The 18,535-nt window shown below is 37.0% G+C and overlaps 1 protein-coding gene across 1 annotated transcript in view; it reads left to right on the top strand.

The window, feature by feature from the left end:
- STK32A (serine/threonine kinase 32A) overlaps positions 1-18,535 on the top strand; it is a 73,612-nt gene that overhangs the window by 43,588 nt on the left and 11,489 nt on the right. Inside the window, exons 5-7 of the mRNA XM_088133687.1 lie at positions 1,021-1,194; positions 14,370-14,407; positions 17,481-17,570. Coding sequence (XP_087989813.1) covers positions 1,021-1,194; positions 14,370-14,407; positions 17,481-17,570 — 302 coding nt within the window. The remainder of the gene's footprint in view (positions 1-1,020; positions 1,195-14,369; positions 14,408-17,480; positions 17,571-18,535) is intronic.

Genomic DNA, 18,535 nt, shown 5'->3' with positions numbered 1-18,535 from the left:
CAAGGGGTCCTGAAAATTTTGAGGAACTCTGGGTTCCTCAAAATGACCTGTTCTGAGGGAGCAATATAAGACCAACATACTAGGATAGTTTATGTATTCTTTCATAAGATTCTGATTCTGAAGAGGTGATTTTCTAGAGCAGTCCTTCACTATCTTGCGCCAGTCAGATGTGTTTGGATGACAACATCCAGAATTTTCAGACAGCATGCCAAACCTAGGATAGTCTTTTGCTTTGGTTCTTATTCTCATGCATCTTGCTTCATCCATCAATTTAGAGATGATGTGGTTACCTTGTATTTAATTATGTGGCTCCTTAGGGAATCTCTTGGCTTGGCAGCAGCTAACATTTGTCTCTGTATTCAAAAACAATGACTGTTCCAAGACTAAAATGTATTGATTTTTTTTTTTTTTTTGGGAGACCACATGTAATTTGCTGTTTTTTTAAAGTTGTGGAGTAGATCTTGAGAGGAAGTTTTGGGAAGATGTATGAAAGGGAGTATGAGAAACTAGCAGCAGGACTGAGTTAATAGCAAGACTCAGTTCTACCATTTTTCTTTCTAGTGTCAAGGCTTAACTCTGAAATATACAAAATAGGTATATGTAGACGTATGTTTGCATTGGTTTTTTTTTCATGTTATCACACAACTTAGAGTGTTATCTGAATAAGGCAAAACCAGTTCCAACAATAATTCATCATGGTAGCCTTCAAAACAAGAAATGTCACAGTAATTAATAATCAGGACATATCAACGCATCTTTTTAAAAAAGTATTATTTCAACAAAGACAGGAAACCCAGAGAGCCATAACAATACCATAGGATGTGAGTCTATTTCAGATCACAGATTTCTGTCTGCTTGTTATTTGCTTTGAAACTGTTCCTATTTTATAGTTTATTATGCTCTGCTTTCATCCAGTAAAGCTTTGGACCCATGTTGTCCTGAGGCAGAACCCTGGCAACCCAACATTTCAACCAATGTGCCACTTTAGGTATTTCTCTTATGCATTTTATCCTTTCCCAGGTACTCATTCCAGGATGAAGAAGACATGTTTATGGTGGTGGATCTGCTTCTTGGAGGAGATTTGCGTTATCACCTGCAGCAAAATGTCCGTTTTGAAGAGGACACTGTGAAGCTATTCATCTGTGAACTAGCACTGGCACTGGATTATCTCCAAAGCAGGAGCATCATCCACAGGTGAGTCAGGAGCTGTAGACTTATGTTAATGTTTTTAATGAGCATGAAAATGTGGCTGCACTTCTGGCTCACTGAAGCTGAGACAGACTGAACCTGGCTAGGAAGATGAAAGCAAATACGTCTCCATTTTAGATAACCTTTGTGACTGTGTAAAGGTCATGATACTCTCAAAAAACAAACAGATGTTTTGAACCAACAATATATTTTAAAAGAAATATCCTTATCACTATTTTACAAATTGAGTAACTTTATCCAAGCATTTTCTTTTATAACTTCTTTTATAACTGACCATCCCATTCTGTCATACATACTACCTGTCCAGTAACTGGATGGTAGATAAACAGTTACATAGGTAGGTAAATAGTAACAGTTATTACTATTTCTTGAGTAGATTATTCAGTTCTCTTATTTTATTTATTTATTTATTTATTTATTTATTTATTTATTTTATTTATGATTAAATTTGTATGCTGCCCATCTCCCCCAACGGGTGACTCTGGGCAGCTCACAATTAAAAATCAAAAGCTCATAAAGTATTAAAATACCCCATACATAATTGAATTACTCAATCCATAAAAATCCACTATAAAACAAACCCAATACATAAATACTAAAGACATTCAAGATGACGTGTGTGTGTGTAAAATCAATTACCCCCTTATAGAAACAGTGTCCTCCTCCGTCCCTTCCTTCATCAGTTTTGACTCCTGGTAACTTCATGGACAAATCTGTGCTATTTTCTTGGAAACATGTTCAGAAGTGGGTTGCCAATGCTTTTTTCCTATGACTAAGAGAGAGAGAGAGAGAGACTGGCACAAAGTCATGCAGATGGCTTCCGTGCCTAAGGCAGGAATAAAACTCAGGTTTTCCCACTCCAAAGTCCAGCACCTTAAGCACTAAATCAAACTGGCTGTCTTCATATGATCCATAAAGTATACATAAATCCCAAAATAATACTTCGTGATGTTCAAACATTTGTTAAAAAAAAAAAAAAGTTATGTCCTTCTTAGAAAAATACTTTTTAGAAAAGGCAAAGTAACACATATTCTAAGAATGCATATACTCATGTATGTGCTCGTCCCCTAACTTGGCTGATATATCATTTTTTTAAAAAAAGATTGGAGAATAAGTGGTTGAGAATGAATAGTGTAGCCTGGCTATAGGAGTTTTCTATGGATCCTTGTATACCAACTCTGTTATTCATAAGTTTAGAATACTTTGCTTGAGTGATTTAGAGACACAAATTCATTTAAATCAACGTATTTAAGTTTGGGTACTCTGTATACACCCATGTAAAGATATACACATGTCAATCTTGTGGGTGCTTGTAGGTAAAGCAGTTCTGGGAGAGCAATTTGAACAAGTGTAATGTGAGGGAAAATGCTAACCTTTTGTTACACTTTTTGTTGTAACTCCCACCCTATGAGCTTTTCCTTCTTTTGGGAAGGAAATATGCACCAGGAACACAGAGGAGGAAATAGAAAAGTCACTGGTGCTCTACATCATTCTTCTGCAAATCATCATCTCCCACAAAGATGTGCAGTTTAAGGAAGAGGTCACTACATGCACTTGAAGTTTGTTTAAAAAAATTCTGGCCTGGTGTTTTGCATTCTCAAAATGGCTTCTGGGATGATTTCTATAAACATGGCAGTGTAAAAAACTTCACAGAGTGGGGCATCCATGCATCTTTTTGACAGGTGATTCTCTAGGATTAGGTCCTATTTGGCCATAACTGAGACTCTTTCCCATTATTTCAAAGAAGCATTACAATAGTCACTTCTAGAAAACCAATTTGTATCACACAGGGCTTGAATCGTCCTCTCCTCCTCCTCTGGAATACTATTCCATATTATTTTGAATTGGCCTGATTTTCAATATTTTTTCATTATGGAGATGGTATGAGGCTTGGAGTACAGCTGTTTAAGAAATATATCTAAAATCTTATTGGGCACAGTACTGACTGTGTTCATTTGGGAGTCTTTAATACCTAATAAGGTTGTAGGGTGTTATCTCTAGGACAAATTTAGTAGAAACGCTTTAGGATTTAGAAGTGAAATACAAAGGGCTAATAGAATTGTGCCTTATGTAAATACTGTAGAACTCAGCTCTAAGTGGATAACAATATCCCATGAAAATATTACTTTCAGTTTAAAAAATGAAATAGACTTATAAAATATAAATTGGATTATTGTTGTTCATTTAAAATGTCATGTCCCTCTTATCCCTTTATTTAATATATTTAAATGAATTCTGAATTAATATAGATTAATTAAAGTCTGCACATAAATCTTTTCCTTTCTGTGTTAAAAGGTATATGGAAAATGTAACTGACCTTGAGGTGCTGTTTTAAAAAGAATGTTGGAGAAAAATATCTGAGTTTATTCATTAGGCATGGTTTACTTGAATAATCCTTGGATTTAGGGATTAAAAAATTGTGTTATTGTGATGATTTTCTATACATCAGAAGGATCATCCACTGAACCATTATCAATTCTAATTATTTGAACTTTGCAGTGTATTGAGTTTCAGATGCTGAATATATATTATTCTGATACAGAAACAGAATGTGTATTTAATATTTCATTTAACATTTCAGGGAGTTAAATTTGCCCAGCACCTATTAGAACTTCTGGAGAAGTTCTGATTATTTCCAGACCAATCTTGTGCAAACTTACTTGAAATTAAATCTCACTTGTTCAATGAAACTTCATACGTAAGCATACAAACATGTTCAGATAAATTATTTTACTTTGACTTTTTTTGTTTGCTTGTTTAAGGTATGAAGCAAAAATTTGCCTTTTATTTTTAAGCAGATATAAATCCCCAATACCTGTGAGTTACATTGTCATGGGTCTGGAATGATGTTCCCAGGTTCTCTTACTGCCTGCAATTTTTCAGTTTACACATTTACACATTTCCTCTACAAGCATGCACACCACTTGATTTAAAGCAATCAAGTGCTTGTAGAGAAAATGAGTAAATGTCAAAATGAGGACCATTCATATTTAAAGCAATGTTCCCATGCCTTTAGAAACGGGAAGAAAGAACAATTTTGTAACCATGTCGTTGTCTCCCATATTTGGCCAGTCTTTAAAACTGACTGTCTGGGATTAGCATCGAGCAAACTTCAAGAAGTCCCCCAAGTCCTTTTATGCAGTCCCCAGAATTCATGCCAGTGAATTTTAATAGGAAGGCACTGGAAAATGGAGAAAAATAAAAAAATAAAAAAAACAATATTGCCATTGCTGCTGTTGTTTTAAGAAAGCTCCTGAAAAACAATCCAGAAATGTTGTCCATTTGGATGACCACTATCATTGTTCTCCCTGCTTTAGTCCTAGGCCACTCAATTTGTTCTTTAAGTACAGAAAGATGTCCCTTTAAATATGGTAATAAATTGCTGGTCAGTATTGTCATGACATTCAGCGTACTGTAGAAGCGGAATGCACAGAGAAATATTGAATCCAAGTGAATTTTCCATGCTGTCCATTTGTACAACTTTCCCCAAGTTCTAGATGTGTTCAATCACTATTTCCATCATCCCCCTAAAGGATGGCTGTGCTGGTTGGCCAAGAATGAATATACAGTCCTCCACACCTGGAGAGCATCAGTTTGGGGAGGCTGTCTTTCTAGACAGATGCAATTGATTAGAATGTTTGGAGGGCTTATATGAATTATCTATTCTTAAATAAAAGATTTCCACGTGCCTGTCTTTTTTAGGTAAGCATTATAGCTCAAATTGTGCCCCTGTCATCAAACTAAGGTGGGCATTGAAATTGGCTGAGCCATTCAAATTGATAGCACTGTCAACTAGTGGCTTTACGACTATAGAGAGAGATGAAATCTATTATTTTAGTTTCCTGAGAGTGTGTGGCCTTTCTGTTGCATGAGTGCTCTTTGTCGAGCAGGACTTGCACAGCACAAATCAAGAAGGTTGTATGTATTTGCTAAAAGAGATGAAACATTTCATACATTGCCTTTCAAACTATATCATATTTACTCAAAGAAATTAGAAATTGATCACGTTCAACAGAGAGGTTTAAATTAACAGCATTTTAAAAATGTAACCAAAAAGCACTTGAAGTGATGTTTTTGCATCTTCCATATTGAAATGTCTTTTGGACCTCTGGGCAGGATTAGAATTGTCTTGCTGTAGTTTGTGTGTTTCTCAGGATCTTTGTCTGTATGTATGCATTTTAAAAACAACCCAGTTGAGTTCCTTTCTGCTGCATTTAACTGTTGCACCTGGACAAATCCAGTTGTTTGTGTTGTATCTGCAGAGCCCGAGGTGCTTCAAAGCCAACCAGGGTGGTAATGAAGGTATAAGATTAACTTTTTCTGCTGTGCACCTGTTCACACAGCCAACAAATAATGAATGAGGATAAATTACACTTGGCGAGACAGAAAGATTCAGGTTATTTAGCACAGGGTTTGAAATTGGAAACTGGCCAAAAGACTGATGGTTTCATTGAAAATACAGACAAATTTGACAAATAAACAAATAAATAATTCAGTTTGTTGCTTGCTTGTTTTTACTTTATTACTATTAGCAAGAAGTGTCCTAGCCTTTGAAGCACAAAAACGATGTTTAAGGTTTCTGGCTGAGAGGGAGGGAAGGAATTCTTTGCACCGTACATCGCTGACCATTTTGGTTTCGATACTTATTAAGGGCTCAGTGAGCTGCTGTGCTGAGGCATGGATTATTATGCCTTATTGCTCACTTGATAAGCTTGCTGGATGGTGTTATCAAATGATATGGAGACTATTAGATGATAGCTATAAGAAGATAGAATTTGGTGCCAGACATATGTTGCTTTCTTTTATAAGGAGTTACTGGACCATTTGAGTCCAGAGCTAAATAATCGGATGCTTTGAGGAGATCATTATTTCGTTGTGTTGACAACTGACACAATTAATGCTGGATAAATACACTTAAAACTTTCTCACTGATTCCTAAAACTGAATTCTTCCACCAGCTTAGCTATATAACAAAATACAAATACCTACTGCTTATTTCCATTCATTCCATGTTTAATCCTATATCAGGGTTTTAGATTTTTCCTGACTGATAGGGAATCTGAATCTGACACCCATATTCTGACTGGCTGTCATAAGCAAAGTTCTCTATTTCTTAAACATGAAAATTGTCTGCAAACACACTGCACAGTAGTTTATGTCATTTTACCGTTCTAGAAACTGTTAGGTCAGTTTAACAATAAAATATTGCTTTGGAAAGAAAGACTCCATGGGCTGAAATAGGACTGGATTCTAACTAAATGAAATTCCATCAAATGTATGTGACTGCACAAATGTTTTGCTATAAATTGGAGTGAAATAGTTTAATTGATTCTGAAGTAGGAAAGGCACTGAATTCTCCTTTCAGTATATGCTTATTATTGTTGTGTAATCCAGTCTCTTTCTCATATACACACATGTACACATGTGCACGTTATTCCTGGTAGCACTAACCTCTTCATTTCCTTAAAATAACTGCAGGGTATCGCTTTTCAGGATCAACTGAAATATTACAAAGTGATGATCGAACTTAAAATTATTCTGACTTGTTCTTTCGGCTGGATGCTATGCAAAAATTTAAAAAGAGATGGTTAGATGGATACTGTGAAATAGTCCAAGTGTAAAACAATGTGACTATTATTTCACTTTAGGTTAAGATTCCTAAGTGTACCCAAGATTACTAGGAAAAGAGTGTTGTTGTTGTTTTTAAATATAAATCCAGAAGATAGCTTGGGGTAAAGAGTACACATAGAATGCTGGGCATTTGATAATCATCAGGGGTCAGGGTGGGTGTAAGACAGGAGCGGCCACCTTCTCCTTTCCCCCATTTACTGTGGGGCAGGCTTTTTAATACACTTTGGTGTTGCAAAGGATTTCCAAGGGAATCTTTTCTCTCAGAGCTGCACTGAGAGAAACGGAGGAGGCAGTCCCAGTGAGTGCCACCACTGATGTGTTGATGTGAGTGCTCTGATGGGCCACCATGGCTTGGAGGAGAGACTCTGGCCTTGGTGCCCTGGAGAGTCCTGTAGCAGCACTACAGCACTGTCACATCAGCAGATGTACACCAATGTTTTCACTTTACACAGCAGTGAAAGCAACAGTTAAGCTTCCTGGTGTGCTGAGGTAACTTGTGGTATATACTGGAGATGATCTCTGCCAGAGATGATAAAATGCTTCTACTTTTGCTGGTTGTTTTCAGTGATTTTCTTTTAGCTGTTTTATTTATTTCTTTTTTTTATGGGGGGGGGGATTTTTTAAAAAATAATTGTTTTATTACATTATACAATACAATTAATAGCCAGGTACAGTAGTATTTATAGACTAGGAACTGGAAGCTATTAACACTGTAATGATGAAATTAAATTAAACCTTTCAAAATTGAAGATACATATCAATGTTAAATATGATTTCTGAGATGTTTTCTTCATGAAGATGGGAAGTACTAAAATGCTCTATTTAAAGTCATAAAAGTGCACTTTTGATTTGGTTGGAAATTAGCTACAGTATCATCAAGATACTGTTTCTTGAATGCATTGGGGAAGGAAATTGCCAGTAGCTGAAAATAACTCCAAACATATTAAATTTTTATAAACATAATACACATTTTGTATGTTTCAAACTGTATTATCTTAGATGTACTTGTTTTAGGTATCAGTAAGCTGTAATATTTTCAAAGGTAGTTTTAGATATTTGTATATCAATATTTCCTTTTCAGGTGGGTCATCTGTAAGTGCTGGACAGACTTTACTTATTCTTGACTTATCCGCTGCTAGCTTTGCAAATTAGACCATCAAATTTCTTTTTAAATTTGTTTTTGCCTCCCAGTTTGACTGATGATGGGTGACAGTAAATGGCTAAGGCTTTTTTCCCTTACATTTGTTGCTATTACGTTGCTCTATGCCATTTTTTGTGGAGGAAGTTGTTGGGAAATTAAGCATTTTGGTTTAAAGCAATTCCGTCAAAGATAAAATTTAAATATTTAAAGGCTCAATTGTTCAGGATGACTTCCAAGAAGGATGTAGGTAATTTTTTGTGCTAGATATTCCCTCTCTCCCCCTCCCCCCCAAGTGATCTTTTTCTTGCTTGTCTCAGGGAATTTGTTTTCCCTGTGGGTTGTGTGTGTGTGTGTACAAGTGCCTCCCTCCAGCTCAGAGTGTAGTCAGGCACCCTGTTTGTTTAATGTTATGGCTTTTTGAACATGCAGTTGTTATTGCAGTATATCTGTTATTTGGAGGACACCTGCTCCATTTCAAATGGTAATTTCCATTGTGCTGAATGATATCTGGAGGCAGAATTTTTTCCCTATATGTGTAGATGATTGCTATATTCAGATACATCAAGAGCAACTACAGGGAAAATGGTCAAGAACTATTTTCCAGGGCCACATAAACTAAGACCAGAAATAATGAGTAGAAGTTGCAGTTATTTAGATTTCATTTACCTTCAAGGAAAAGTGCCTGACCATAATATTTGTATAAGAGTGGAACAGTCTACCAATGGAGGTTGTGGGTTTTCCATCTCTCTCTGTCTCTCTTTTTTTAGCAGAGGCTAAAAGAAGGGTTTTTTTTAGCAGAGGCTGGACAGCAACCTGGTTTAATTGATTTTCCTGGACATTGCAGAAGGTTGAACTAGAATATCCTTGTTGTAATTTCCAGCTCTACAATTATGTGATTCTGTGATAGTTCTGTGCAGGTAACACATTTCCTGCAAAGATTTCAAAGTTTAGATATAGGTTAAAGTTTCCTGAATTCCTTATACTCTCACGATATTTTCTATCTGCTGGTAAAATGATTCTTAACTGGTGGTTACCAGTTATGATATCATAACGGGAACTCAGAAGAACTCTAGGTGAGGTATAGGGCAGATCCTTAAAACTTTATTTAAGTTCTTAAAACTTACTGTTTATGATGAACATAGTAACAAAATACCAGCAAATATTGGAAAAGGCAGGCTTTTTATTCCTATTGTAGTGGGTTCCAGGCTTGATGCCAGAGTGATCAGTGGGAAATAGATGCAGAAGATTGAGAAATCCTATAGTACACTGTGTGTTGCTTGGGCAAGTCACAATTGTGTAATAAATCGCAAGTTTCTTTTTTTTCTAATTCTAAATTTAACCAGTGAGATTAAAGCTATCACAAGAAGACTCGTCCGCAATCTCCCAGAATTCTAACTCCAGAGCAATTTATACCGCCTCTACCAGTAGAATACTTGGATGTTGATTAATGGTAAAAATAATAAATACAAAAACTTGAATTAATGATTCAATTCCCAATGCATATAGGTTACAACATAGTAAATTATCTCCCCATCATTTAAACCCCCTGCCCCCAATCATTATGTAAATACAGTGGAACCTCGGTTTACGAACTTAATTTGTTCCGTGACTCTGGTCGTACCCCGAATTGGTCGCTACCCGAAGCAAATTTCACCATAAGGTTCAATGTAATTACCGTTAATCCGTTCTGGCGTGGAGGGAGGCAGCTATTGCTTGGAGGGAGAGTCCCCCTCCCTACAACCACGTGTCAGGGGTGGAAAATGGCCGCGGACCAGGTGTCAGGGGCGGAAAAATGGCCATGGACCATGTGTCAGGAGCGGAAAAATGGCCGCGGACCAGGTGTCAGGGGAGGAAAAATGGCCACGGACCGTGTCACGGGAGGGAAAATGGCCGTGTATCCTGTTCGTACCCTGAGGCGGAGTTCGCAAACCGAAGCAAAATTTTCCGGCCGGAGCTGGTCGTAACCCGAAAAGTTTGTTAACAGAAGCGTTCGTAACCCGAGGTTCCACTGTAGTATGTTGGCATTTTAAAAACATTTAGCTAATGAGATGGTTATTCGGTTTGGCAAGCAATATGTGTCATGCCTTTAGGATGCAAATTAGTTCAGAGATTAAGCCTGTTTTCAATTAACTCTTGGATGCCTGGTTAAAATGATGAAATCGAAAAGTTTTTGGCAAGTGTGGGAGGGGAATCACAAGCCTTTTGAAAACTTTAGCACAGTGTGGAAAACAGGTTATATAAATGAGATAAATGTGACATGATGAAATCGTTTTAGCCATCTGAAAGACTTTGCTAGTCATGTAATTAACCCTATTCCCAAACGGGATGGCATTAAATTGATAAAGCAGCCTCTTATCTGCAGAATACAACATCTGTCCTTGAAATCCTCAAGAGATGGGCAAGTCAGTGTTTACTCTGCTGAAACAAAGCTCTGTAGGGACTGGTGTAAGGCAATCTGTGTTTTTAAAATATCAGAAGACTTGGTGGAGGTTAGAGTAAGAGGCAAATGTATTTTACATTTACACCTGTACTAAGAAAAGTTGGAAGTTACTCTTTCTTTTCTATGCTTTTTTTAATTGTTTTTTTTTCTTTTTTCTTTTTTCTTTTCCCTTTTTTTCTTTTTCTGTATTTTAACTTTTTGGAACATTTAATAAAATTTATACATAAAAAGAAGACTTGGTGGGGGAGACGGGAGAAAATAGCTAAACAACGTGGATCCATGAAACAGACTTTTACTTACCTGGCAAACATGCACTGGTGAAAGAGAAAACAGCATACTCCCTTTTTTTTCTTTGTGAATGGGTATTTATCTGCATGGTGTTTTCCATGTTCTCTGTATAGTGTGTATTAAATTACAAGGCGCTTGACTAATTCCCATGGCAGGCGCTTGGAAGCAATGTAATTAGCCTATTAAGCTCAGGTAATTTCTTGTAAAGTTAATCAAGTGCACAGAGCAGGCAGATCAGTTGTCTCTTTAGTCCAGCAAAAAAGAAAGGACGTTTGCCTCCCTCCACAATTTTAGGAAATTATTCTTTCTCCCCTAGTTATAGAAAAACATGTCTCAGTCTATAGATTCCAAAACATATGGAAAACTTTGGGTTTGCTTGATTTGGGACATATTTTTGTGGCTTGAAAAATAAGTATCCAGGTGATTGAAAAATGCCTGTGGTATCAATTAACAAGGTGGCTAGAACAGAGGGTTCTGAACATTGGAGGGGGAAAAACAAGGACACTGTTTTTGGTGCTTGTAAGTGACTTGTTTTGGGTGGACAGACAGAGGCAAGAATTGAATAAGACAGCAGGACAGGCTGCTTGGGGAAGGAGAAGGCATCGGAAGTCTGCTCTAGGTAGCAAAATGCTCTAACTGGCGCTAGATCTGGATGCTGCCATTCTCTCTTCTGTAGGAAAAGCAGTGGGTCAATTTACCTATGCTAATAAATGTGCAAGTTCCTTTCTCTTAAACGTTTTAGAAATGAATGCGACTGTTACAGAGGCTTGAGAGATTGTGTTGAGGGGAAAGCAGAACGTGTCTGTTCGTCATGGACTCTTCCATCACGGACTCTGTGAAACCCATCTAAACTGTTATTCACATTAGGAGGGAATCTTTTGCTCTTATGCCCTTAAATGAAATAAATATAATTTGTTGGCGAGATCTTCAGACTTTCACCTAAAATATTTGTTTTAGACATTCCTTCAGAGAAGGAAGAATCAGGAGAAGTCTAGTAGCACTTTTCTAAATTAAAAAGTATAAGCTTTTGTGAGCTCCAGCTCACTTAATTCAATGCACAGGGTGGATAGACTGACAACAATTGTTAATTGTTAACACATTACAGTTGTTAATCTCAGAAAGTCTCAACAGACACAATGGGTTACTAACACTTTACAATTCTTAATCGATCAGGCACTTGTAATCTATTGTGTAACCAACCTGCCCCTCCTTAAATCCTATATCAGTCCAGCCGCTCTGTGCATCAGATGAAGAGGTCTGCGACCTTTCTTGTTTTCCAAGGCTTCAGTTAGATGCCAAGGAAAGACATTATTAGTGAACCTTACATTAATCATTTCTACACCAGTTTCTCTGTTCCCAAATTTGGTGGAGACTTTTGAAAATCCTTTTATGACAAGCTCTAAAATAAAACCTCTTTGTCCAGGGAATATAGTGGGACATGAAAGAGAATGTGACAATTTGGATAGTACAGTTTTCAAGACTTTTTAAAAAGTATATTCTCCAATCTAAAATGCTTATAGAGAGCCAGTCTGGTTTAGTGGTTGAAGCATCAGGCTAGAAACAGGGAGACAAGAAGCAGGCAATGGCAAGCCACTTCTGAAAAAAAGCTCGCCAAGAAAACTGCAGGGACTTGTCCAGGCAGTCACCAGGAGTCAACACTGACTCAAAGGCACCCAAAAAAAAAAAAAAGTTAAGATGAGATGGATTTTAATATGCAGTCTTCACCTATCAATAATGTATGTATTGGAAATGATAAAATATAATGAAAAAGCTAGCTCTGTTTGTTAAGGCTTTCTATTTTTGTGCTAGGTGGGTCTGTTCAGAACAGACTTCTGCTTGGCATGGAAGATGTGTTAGTGTGTGCAATACTGTGTAAAAAGTCATCCAAAGTAAAAGAAAATCTAAGGGAACAAAAATAAAAGGCAAGCAACCAAGTTATATTGGTATACTCCAGGTCTTTATAGCAAACAGTAAGTTCTAAAATAAGCTAAGCTTCTTTGCAATTGCCAGAGCTGCCCCTTACAATACAGGAGTTTTGCATCTCTTGTTGTCAAAGTACCTGGTTCACCACAGATGCCTTGGTTTTAAAAGGAGGAGAAAATAGCTTAAAAGTCAGACTAGTGGAAATGGGTTTATCCAGATTCAAAAAAAATCACTCCAGCTGGAGTACAACCACGCTTGTATACATGCATGCACAGACATAAACACACACAAACACATAAAAGCATACACTCTTTCACAGACAATCTGTATGCAATTCGTTAAAAACAATAATTATTCTGAAATGTTACTTGAAAAGACTTAGCAAATGATGTACATTCAGTTAAAACAATACAGAAATACTGTATTGTTTGGAATATGTTTGGAATGAAATGCTTGGAAAAGGTGTTCTGGTGTTCTACTGTAGTGTATTTAATCTAGTCTGCTTTCTCCTTCTCCTCCTCCTCCTCCTCCTCCATCAGGTTCAGCCCAAGAATCACATGAGAAAGTCTGGAAATCAGCTCAGTTTCTTTATTAGCTTGCACCTAATAGACAGAATCTCACCAGACTAACTCTAATTCCCCAGCAAGAGCAACCAAGTCAAGCCCTTAGGGAGGGGCCAGTCTCTTCCTCCTTACTTTCACACAGTCCAGCTGGGGGCTGAGGAGATGCTTGGAATGTCACTCCCCTTCCCTGTAACCTTGAAGCTCCATTCCAGAATCCTCCCCGCTCATGCCTTCCATCACATCCTCCCCCCCCCCGCCTCCTCCTCCTCCTCCTTCACCTTCAGATCAGTGTTGACTCCTGGCAACTGCCTGGACTAGTCCCTGCAGTTTTCTTGGCAAGATTTCCAAAGCAGTTTGCCATTGCCTGCTTCCTAGGGCTGAGAGAGAGTGACTGGCCCAAGGTGACCCAGCTGGCTTTGTACCTAAGGCAAGACTAGAACTCACAGTCTCCCAGTTTCTAGCCTGATACCTTAACCACCACACCAAACCAGCTCTCTTGGTGTTCATACATTAGTTTCAGGGGACAGGTGAGCTAGCGAGGTGGCTCCATTATTTTTAACATCCCTTCATCTATTATTTTTTGTTTTAGTTGGTTTTTATATATTTTTAATATATTTATTATTTGTTTTAACCTTATTGTGCACCACCCAGAGTCACCTTGTGTGAGATGGGTGGCTATATAAATATGATAAATAAATTAATAATAATAATTGATCAATCAACACATCAAAACTATATTAATTTTACCAAAGACAACCGGACACTGTTTTCTGTTATTTATCAGTACTACATACAGAATTGCAGCTCATAATGTGATTGTCATGGAACCTAATAAGGGAAGAGAAGACAAGGGGCAGGAAGAAAAAATATCGCTGATGGTGATAGACAATCATTACAGTTTAACATGGTAGTTTAGGAAATTCAGTGCTGACAATTCAATGGAAAAAACCCACAAAAATTATGCCTCCAGTTTTAATCAGCACTCATGATCCCAATAATTATTTTATCAACTTACAACTGCAGGTAGAATGAAACTCATTGACAACATTTGCAGAATAGAGATAGAATGATTTGGGGATAATTTATGAAGATCTTACATCCTACCCTAGACATTTACTGTCATAACTTTGTCCCTATTGATGCATTTTCTCTCTCTTTCCAACTTCTATTTTAGGGACATAAAGCCTGATAATGTCTTGATGGATGAGCAGGGTAAGTGGCAATTATATCTGGCTGTGGAAACATGTATATGCATGCAACTATATAGCAAAATATAATATTTTCTGTAGGATCATGACAGACTTTATGAAGCCATATTCTTGTTAGATGAAAAACAAGTTGGGGCAAACAGTTATCCTCAGCTCTAGGGTTTTTGCTGACTAAAGATATGATGACAGATTTCTACAGATTTCTTAGTGTAATATAGGTTTTCTTTTTTTAAAACCAAATAATCTGCTGGTGCAGTCCAGCTGTTGCTCTCCTTAAAACTATTTTTAAAATAATAATAATAATAATAATAATAATAATAATAATAATTATTATTATTATTATTATTATTATTATTATTGTGGTGGGACACTCTGGCTCATGTTTTAAACCAAAGATAATGTAACATTATGCAATATGAGATAATAAGGAAAGACAGTGTTATGTGTTTTGTCTTTTGTTATTCTGTTTTTGCCCCCACGGGTGCTTGGAAGCTTAATGAGGCCAATCCAATATGTGTTAGTAATTTAGTAAGTTCAGTGGAACTTAGTTCCAAGTAATGTGTACTGGATAACAGACTTAGTTCTACGCAATATGGTGATGAAATATGAATATATTTTTCCCTTGAAAAGAATTCAGGTTCTTCTGAAAAAGTTTTTGCAAAGGTTTTCAATTCAGTGCATTTTAGCTGGTGATTTTAGAATTTATTTGGAATGGTCTTTTCTCTGTTTGTCCTTGAAACTGAGGTCATTCTGACTAGTTTCTCTTTGTAATTTCTCTGTGTTTCACCAACCATGGCAAGAGAGGTGTGTAATTCCATTCATGTGTGCAAAAAGCCTTTTACCTATTGTTCAATTTTTCCCCCTGAGCCATTGTTTTTGCAGCCTGAGTAACTATATTTAGACTGCTAAGACTGTGCTTGTTTTCCAGTGGCTTTCCGTCCTTAGGGGATGATATTTCAAGCTCTAGCACAATTTTCTATAGTTTTGCTAAGTTTATGTGATGTTATTTATTAGATTTCTAAGGTAGTCACTACCAAAGTCTTGTTAGCTACAAAATTCAAGCATAGTAAAATTAAAATAAAATTATTAAATTGCTATTAAGACAGCTGGCAGACCTCACTATCCAATCTATATCTTCAGGAATCATCACTGATGTGGTTTAATTACATACAAGAAAAGGCTAAATATCTCCACTTGTGACTCAAGGTCCAAAAGAGCATCCAGAGCTTGCGTTTGAATTATATTTTGGGCAAAGAACTCATTGAAGTTATTGTAGCAAGCTATCTAGATTTCATTTCCTGAATTTAGAGATAGAGTTATTCTTTCACAACTCTGAACAGCTTAGTTTCATGAGAATCTGCCAATGTGATGTGCACAGAAAAGTTTCTTCTCTGTATATATCATCACAGTATAAACACTTAAACAGGTTTATATTGTGCCCTATCAACAGCAGAGTGAGGACTTGATAGTCAATTTTCTCCTGAGACTGATGCTGGGTGAGCTTTGTTTTAATTTATTTCTTATATTTATATCTTGCCTTTCCTCCAGGAGCTTCAAGTATACATAGCACTCCTTTCTCCAGTTTTTGTGTACAATATAAACTTGATGGATAAACTTTATGCCGGATCAGTGGTTCTAAAAGTGTGGTCTGGGTCCCCTGGGGGTCCCAGAGTCCCTTTCAGGGGGTCCGTGAAGTCCAATAAATAAATATTTTAAAATGTCTCAGCTTTAATTACTAATACAGTAGATATTGATAGATATAATCCACATATACCAAAGCTGTTTGGGGTCCTCAATCATTTTTAAGAATGTAAAGGGGTCCTGAGACCAAAATGTTTGAGAACCGCTGTGCTAGGTAAATTGAGAAGAACCTCCAAGCCTTTGTGTTTTGCTGTAGTTTTTATAAGAAAAGTGTTAGAAGGGTGATTCTTTCTGCTTAGCAAACAGCACTAGGCCCAAAGGCACCATCACCAAATTCTTATTTGTAATTTCTTCATTCCATCCTCATGGAAGGCAAATCCATTGGCAGCTTATGTCATTAATGGCAACTGAGCCCAGGAGGCAAGAAACTTGAGAAGAAGCGTTTCAAATCATTCGGAGAGGCTCCACCTTAATGAAAGGGGGGAATTCCTCTTAAGATTCTGTAGTTACCCTCAGCCTAGCATTAAAGATGTGCAGTTCTTGCTTGAGATTTTCTGGCTGAGTGGGGCTAGAACCTTCCAGTAACAACTAGTCTTCTTTGCTACCTTTGGAATCACAGGCAGCATATCTTAAATATCAGCTGTTGGAGATCATCGGTAGCAAAGGCCTTGGGATGTTTGGAGTTGCAGTCCGATATAGCTGAAGAGAGCCGGATTAGGGAAAGTTAGGTTATACTTAGAACATTCATATATAAAGTAAGTAATAAACAAAAACGATCTTTTAGAATCTTTGTGGGAAATTGTATTAGTATAAAATTAAATCATTTTTAACTCCTAAGGTTTCCTGAAAGAATAATGGAATATTGGTTTGGGACTGTCACTAGGAGTTTTTATACTTTCACGGAAGTTTAATTTTCAGAATTTCTTGTACTGAAAAAAAAGTTGAAATTGCTTTGCACCAATGATACTGGCTGGACCCCCTCCCAGCAGTTAATATATCATCCCATACCTGGCCAGCTCCTCAGATACGAGCAGGCCAATATTCTCAAACTGTTTCACGTGGCTGTCAAAAATATGGCCTGGTATAATGGTTAATACTGGTTGATTAGTGTGGGTATTGTGGGTGACCTGAAAGCGTAAGGATGTCCTATGTCCTTTTCCTTCTGGCATCTGCCTTCCTTATATTTTCTCTAAAGGGTTTGCATGTGCAGCATGTTACTAGATTGGTCCCATTTATAGATGTTTTATGAGAAAACTTTAAAGAAAGAGAGGGCCACTTATTCAATGTTTGGAATATGGTACATGTGCCACATAAAATTTCTTGCTTCCCTCTGCTGTTATAATTACATATGGTAGAATGACTTGCCACATCAGAATGGAACATTAAATAGAAGTGAAGCACTCTGTTGATAATTTATCTTTTTATTTCTTTCTTAGGACACGTGCATGTTACAGATTTCAATATTGCTACAGTGCTAAATAAAGATATGCAGGTTACTAGCATTGCTGGCACGAAACCATATATGGGTGAGTAATCAAAAATGGATCCAGCTTACTTGTATAACATGTATTTGCTTTTTATGCACATTTTAAGCATCTTCCTTAGCTGATATTAACCCAGTTTTAAGAGACAGTTGGCCTCAAGATACTTCAAAGCTGATCTGGCCTTACACATGCTTGCATTAGATTGGCTTTAGTTCTGCCAGCCTTAATGGTCCTTGCATGGATGACCGATCTGATCTCAGCTTACATATACGAAATCCTACAAATTTAATCCAAAATTGTAGATAGAGTTCTTGGGTTTCTCCATATGAGTCACAGTTGGATCACTCATCCCACATAAATGGTAAAGGCACACATGGGGCTCAAATCTCACGTTTTGACATTCATTCCAAATTATACTAAATGGGTTGTATAGTTGATTGCATATCACACTGATACTATTTGGATTTATTGATGCTTCCTTTCAAATCACTATCAATTCCCCTCTCCTCATTAGTTACTGAAGATTATAACCAATTCACCACATATTCTTAGAATCAAAAAGGTGTTAATTGCAGCTATTTTCTACTTAATACACTTGCCAGCAATGGGGCGGGGGGGGGAGGGCAGTGATGGTATCTAACCTTGTATGTACTAAAAATACATACAGTCAGTGTCAATTGTCTGCCCCGTTCCATTTGTTCTGTATTTATTATGTTCCACTTTAAAGTGTGTTGGAACATTTCAGTGGGTTAGACAGTGGAATTAATATCTTCTCCAAAGTAATAATCATTTAAAATATGAAGGAATGTTTCAGATGACTTGAATTATGTTCAGTCTTCATGTTCTTACGCTTGTACTTGTTCAGCAGGTGCAAAAATGTGTTCTTCCACAACAGCAGAAGTAAAGAGGACCATTTTCATGCTTTTGTTTATTTATAAAATAGCCAGCTGCGTCAATGAGTTAGTCAAAATGTAACCTGGAGATTGTGAGAAAGAGGTGTGAAAAGC

This window comes from Python bivittatus, unplaced genomic scaffold (genome assembly GCF_059951505.1).
Source record: "Python bivittatus isolate LINGU-HERP-01145 unplaced genomic scaffold, Pbiv_v1 ctg000080_np1212, whole genome shotgun sequence".
Taxonomy (NCBI): domain Eukaryota; kingdom Metazoa; phylum Chordata; class Lepidosauria; order Squamata; family Pythonidae; genus Python; species Python bivittatus.
Note: the sequence above shows the minus strand (reverse complement) of the source record. Positions and strands in the feature narration are given on the sequence as shown.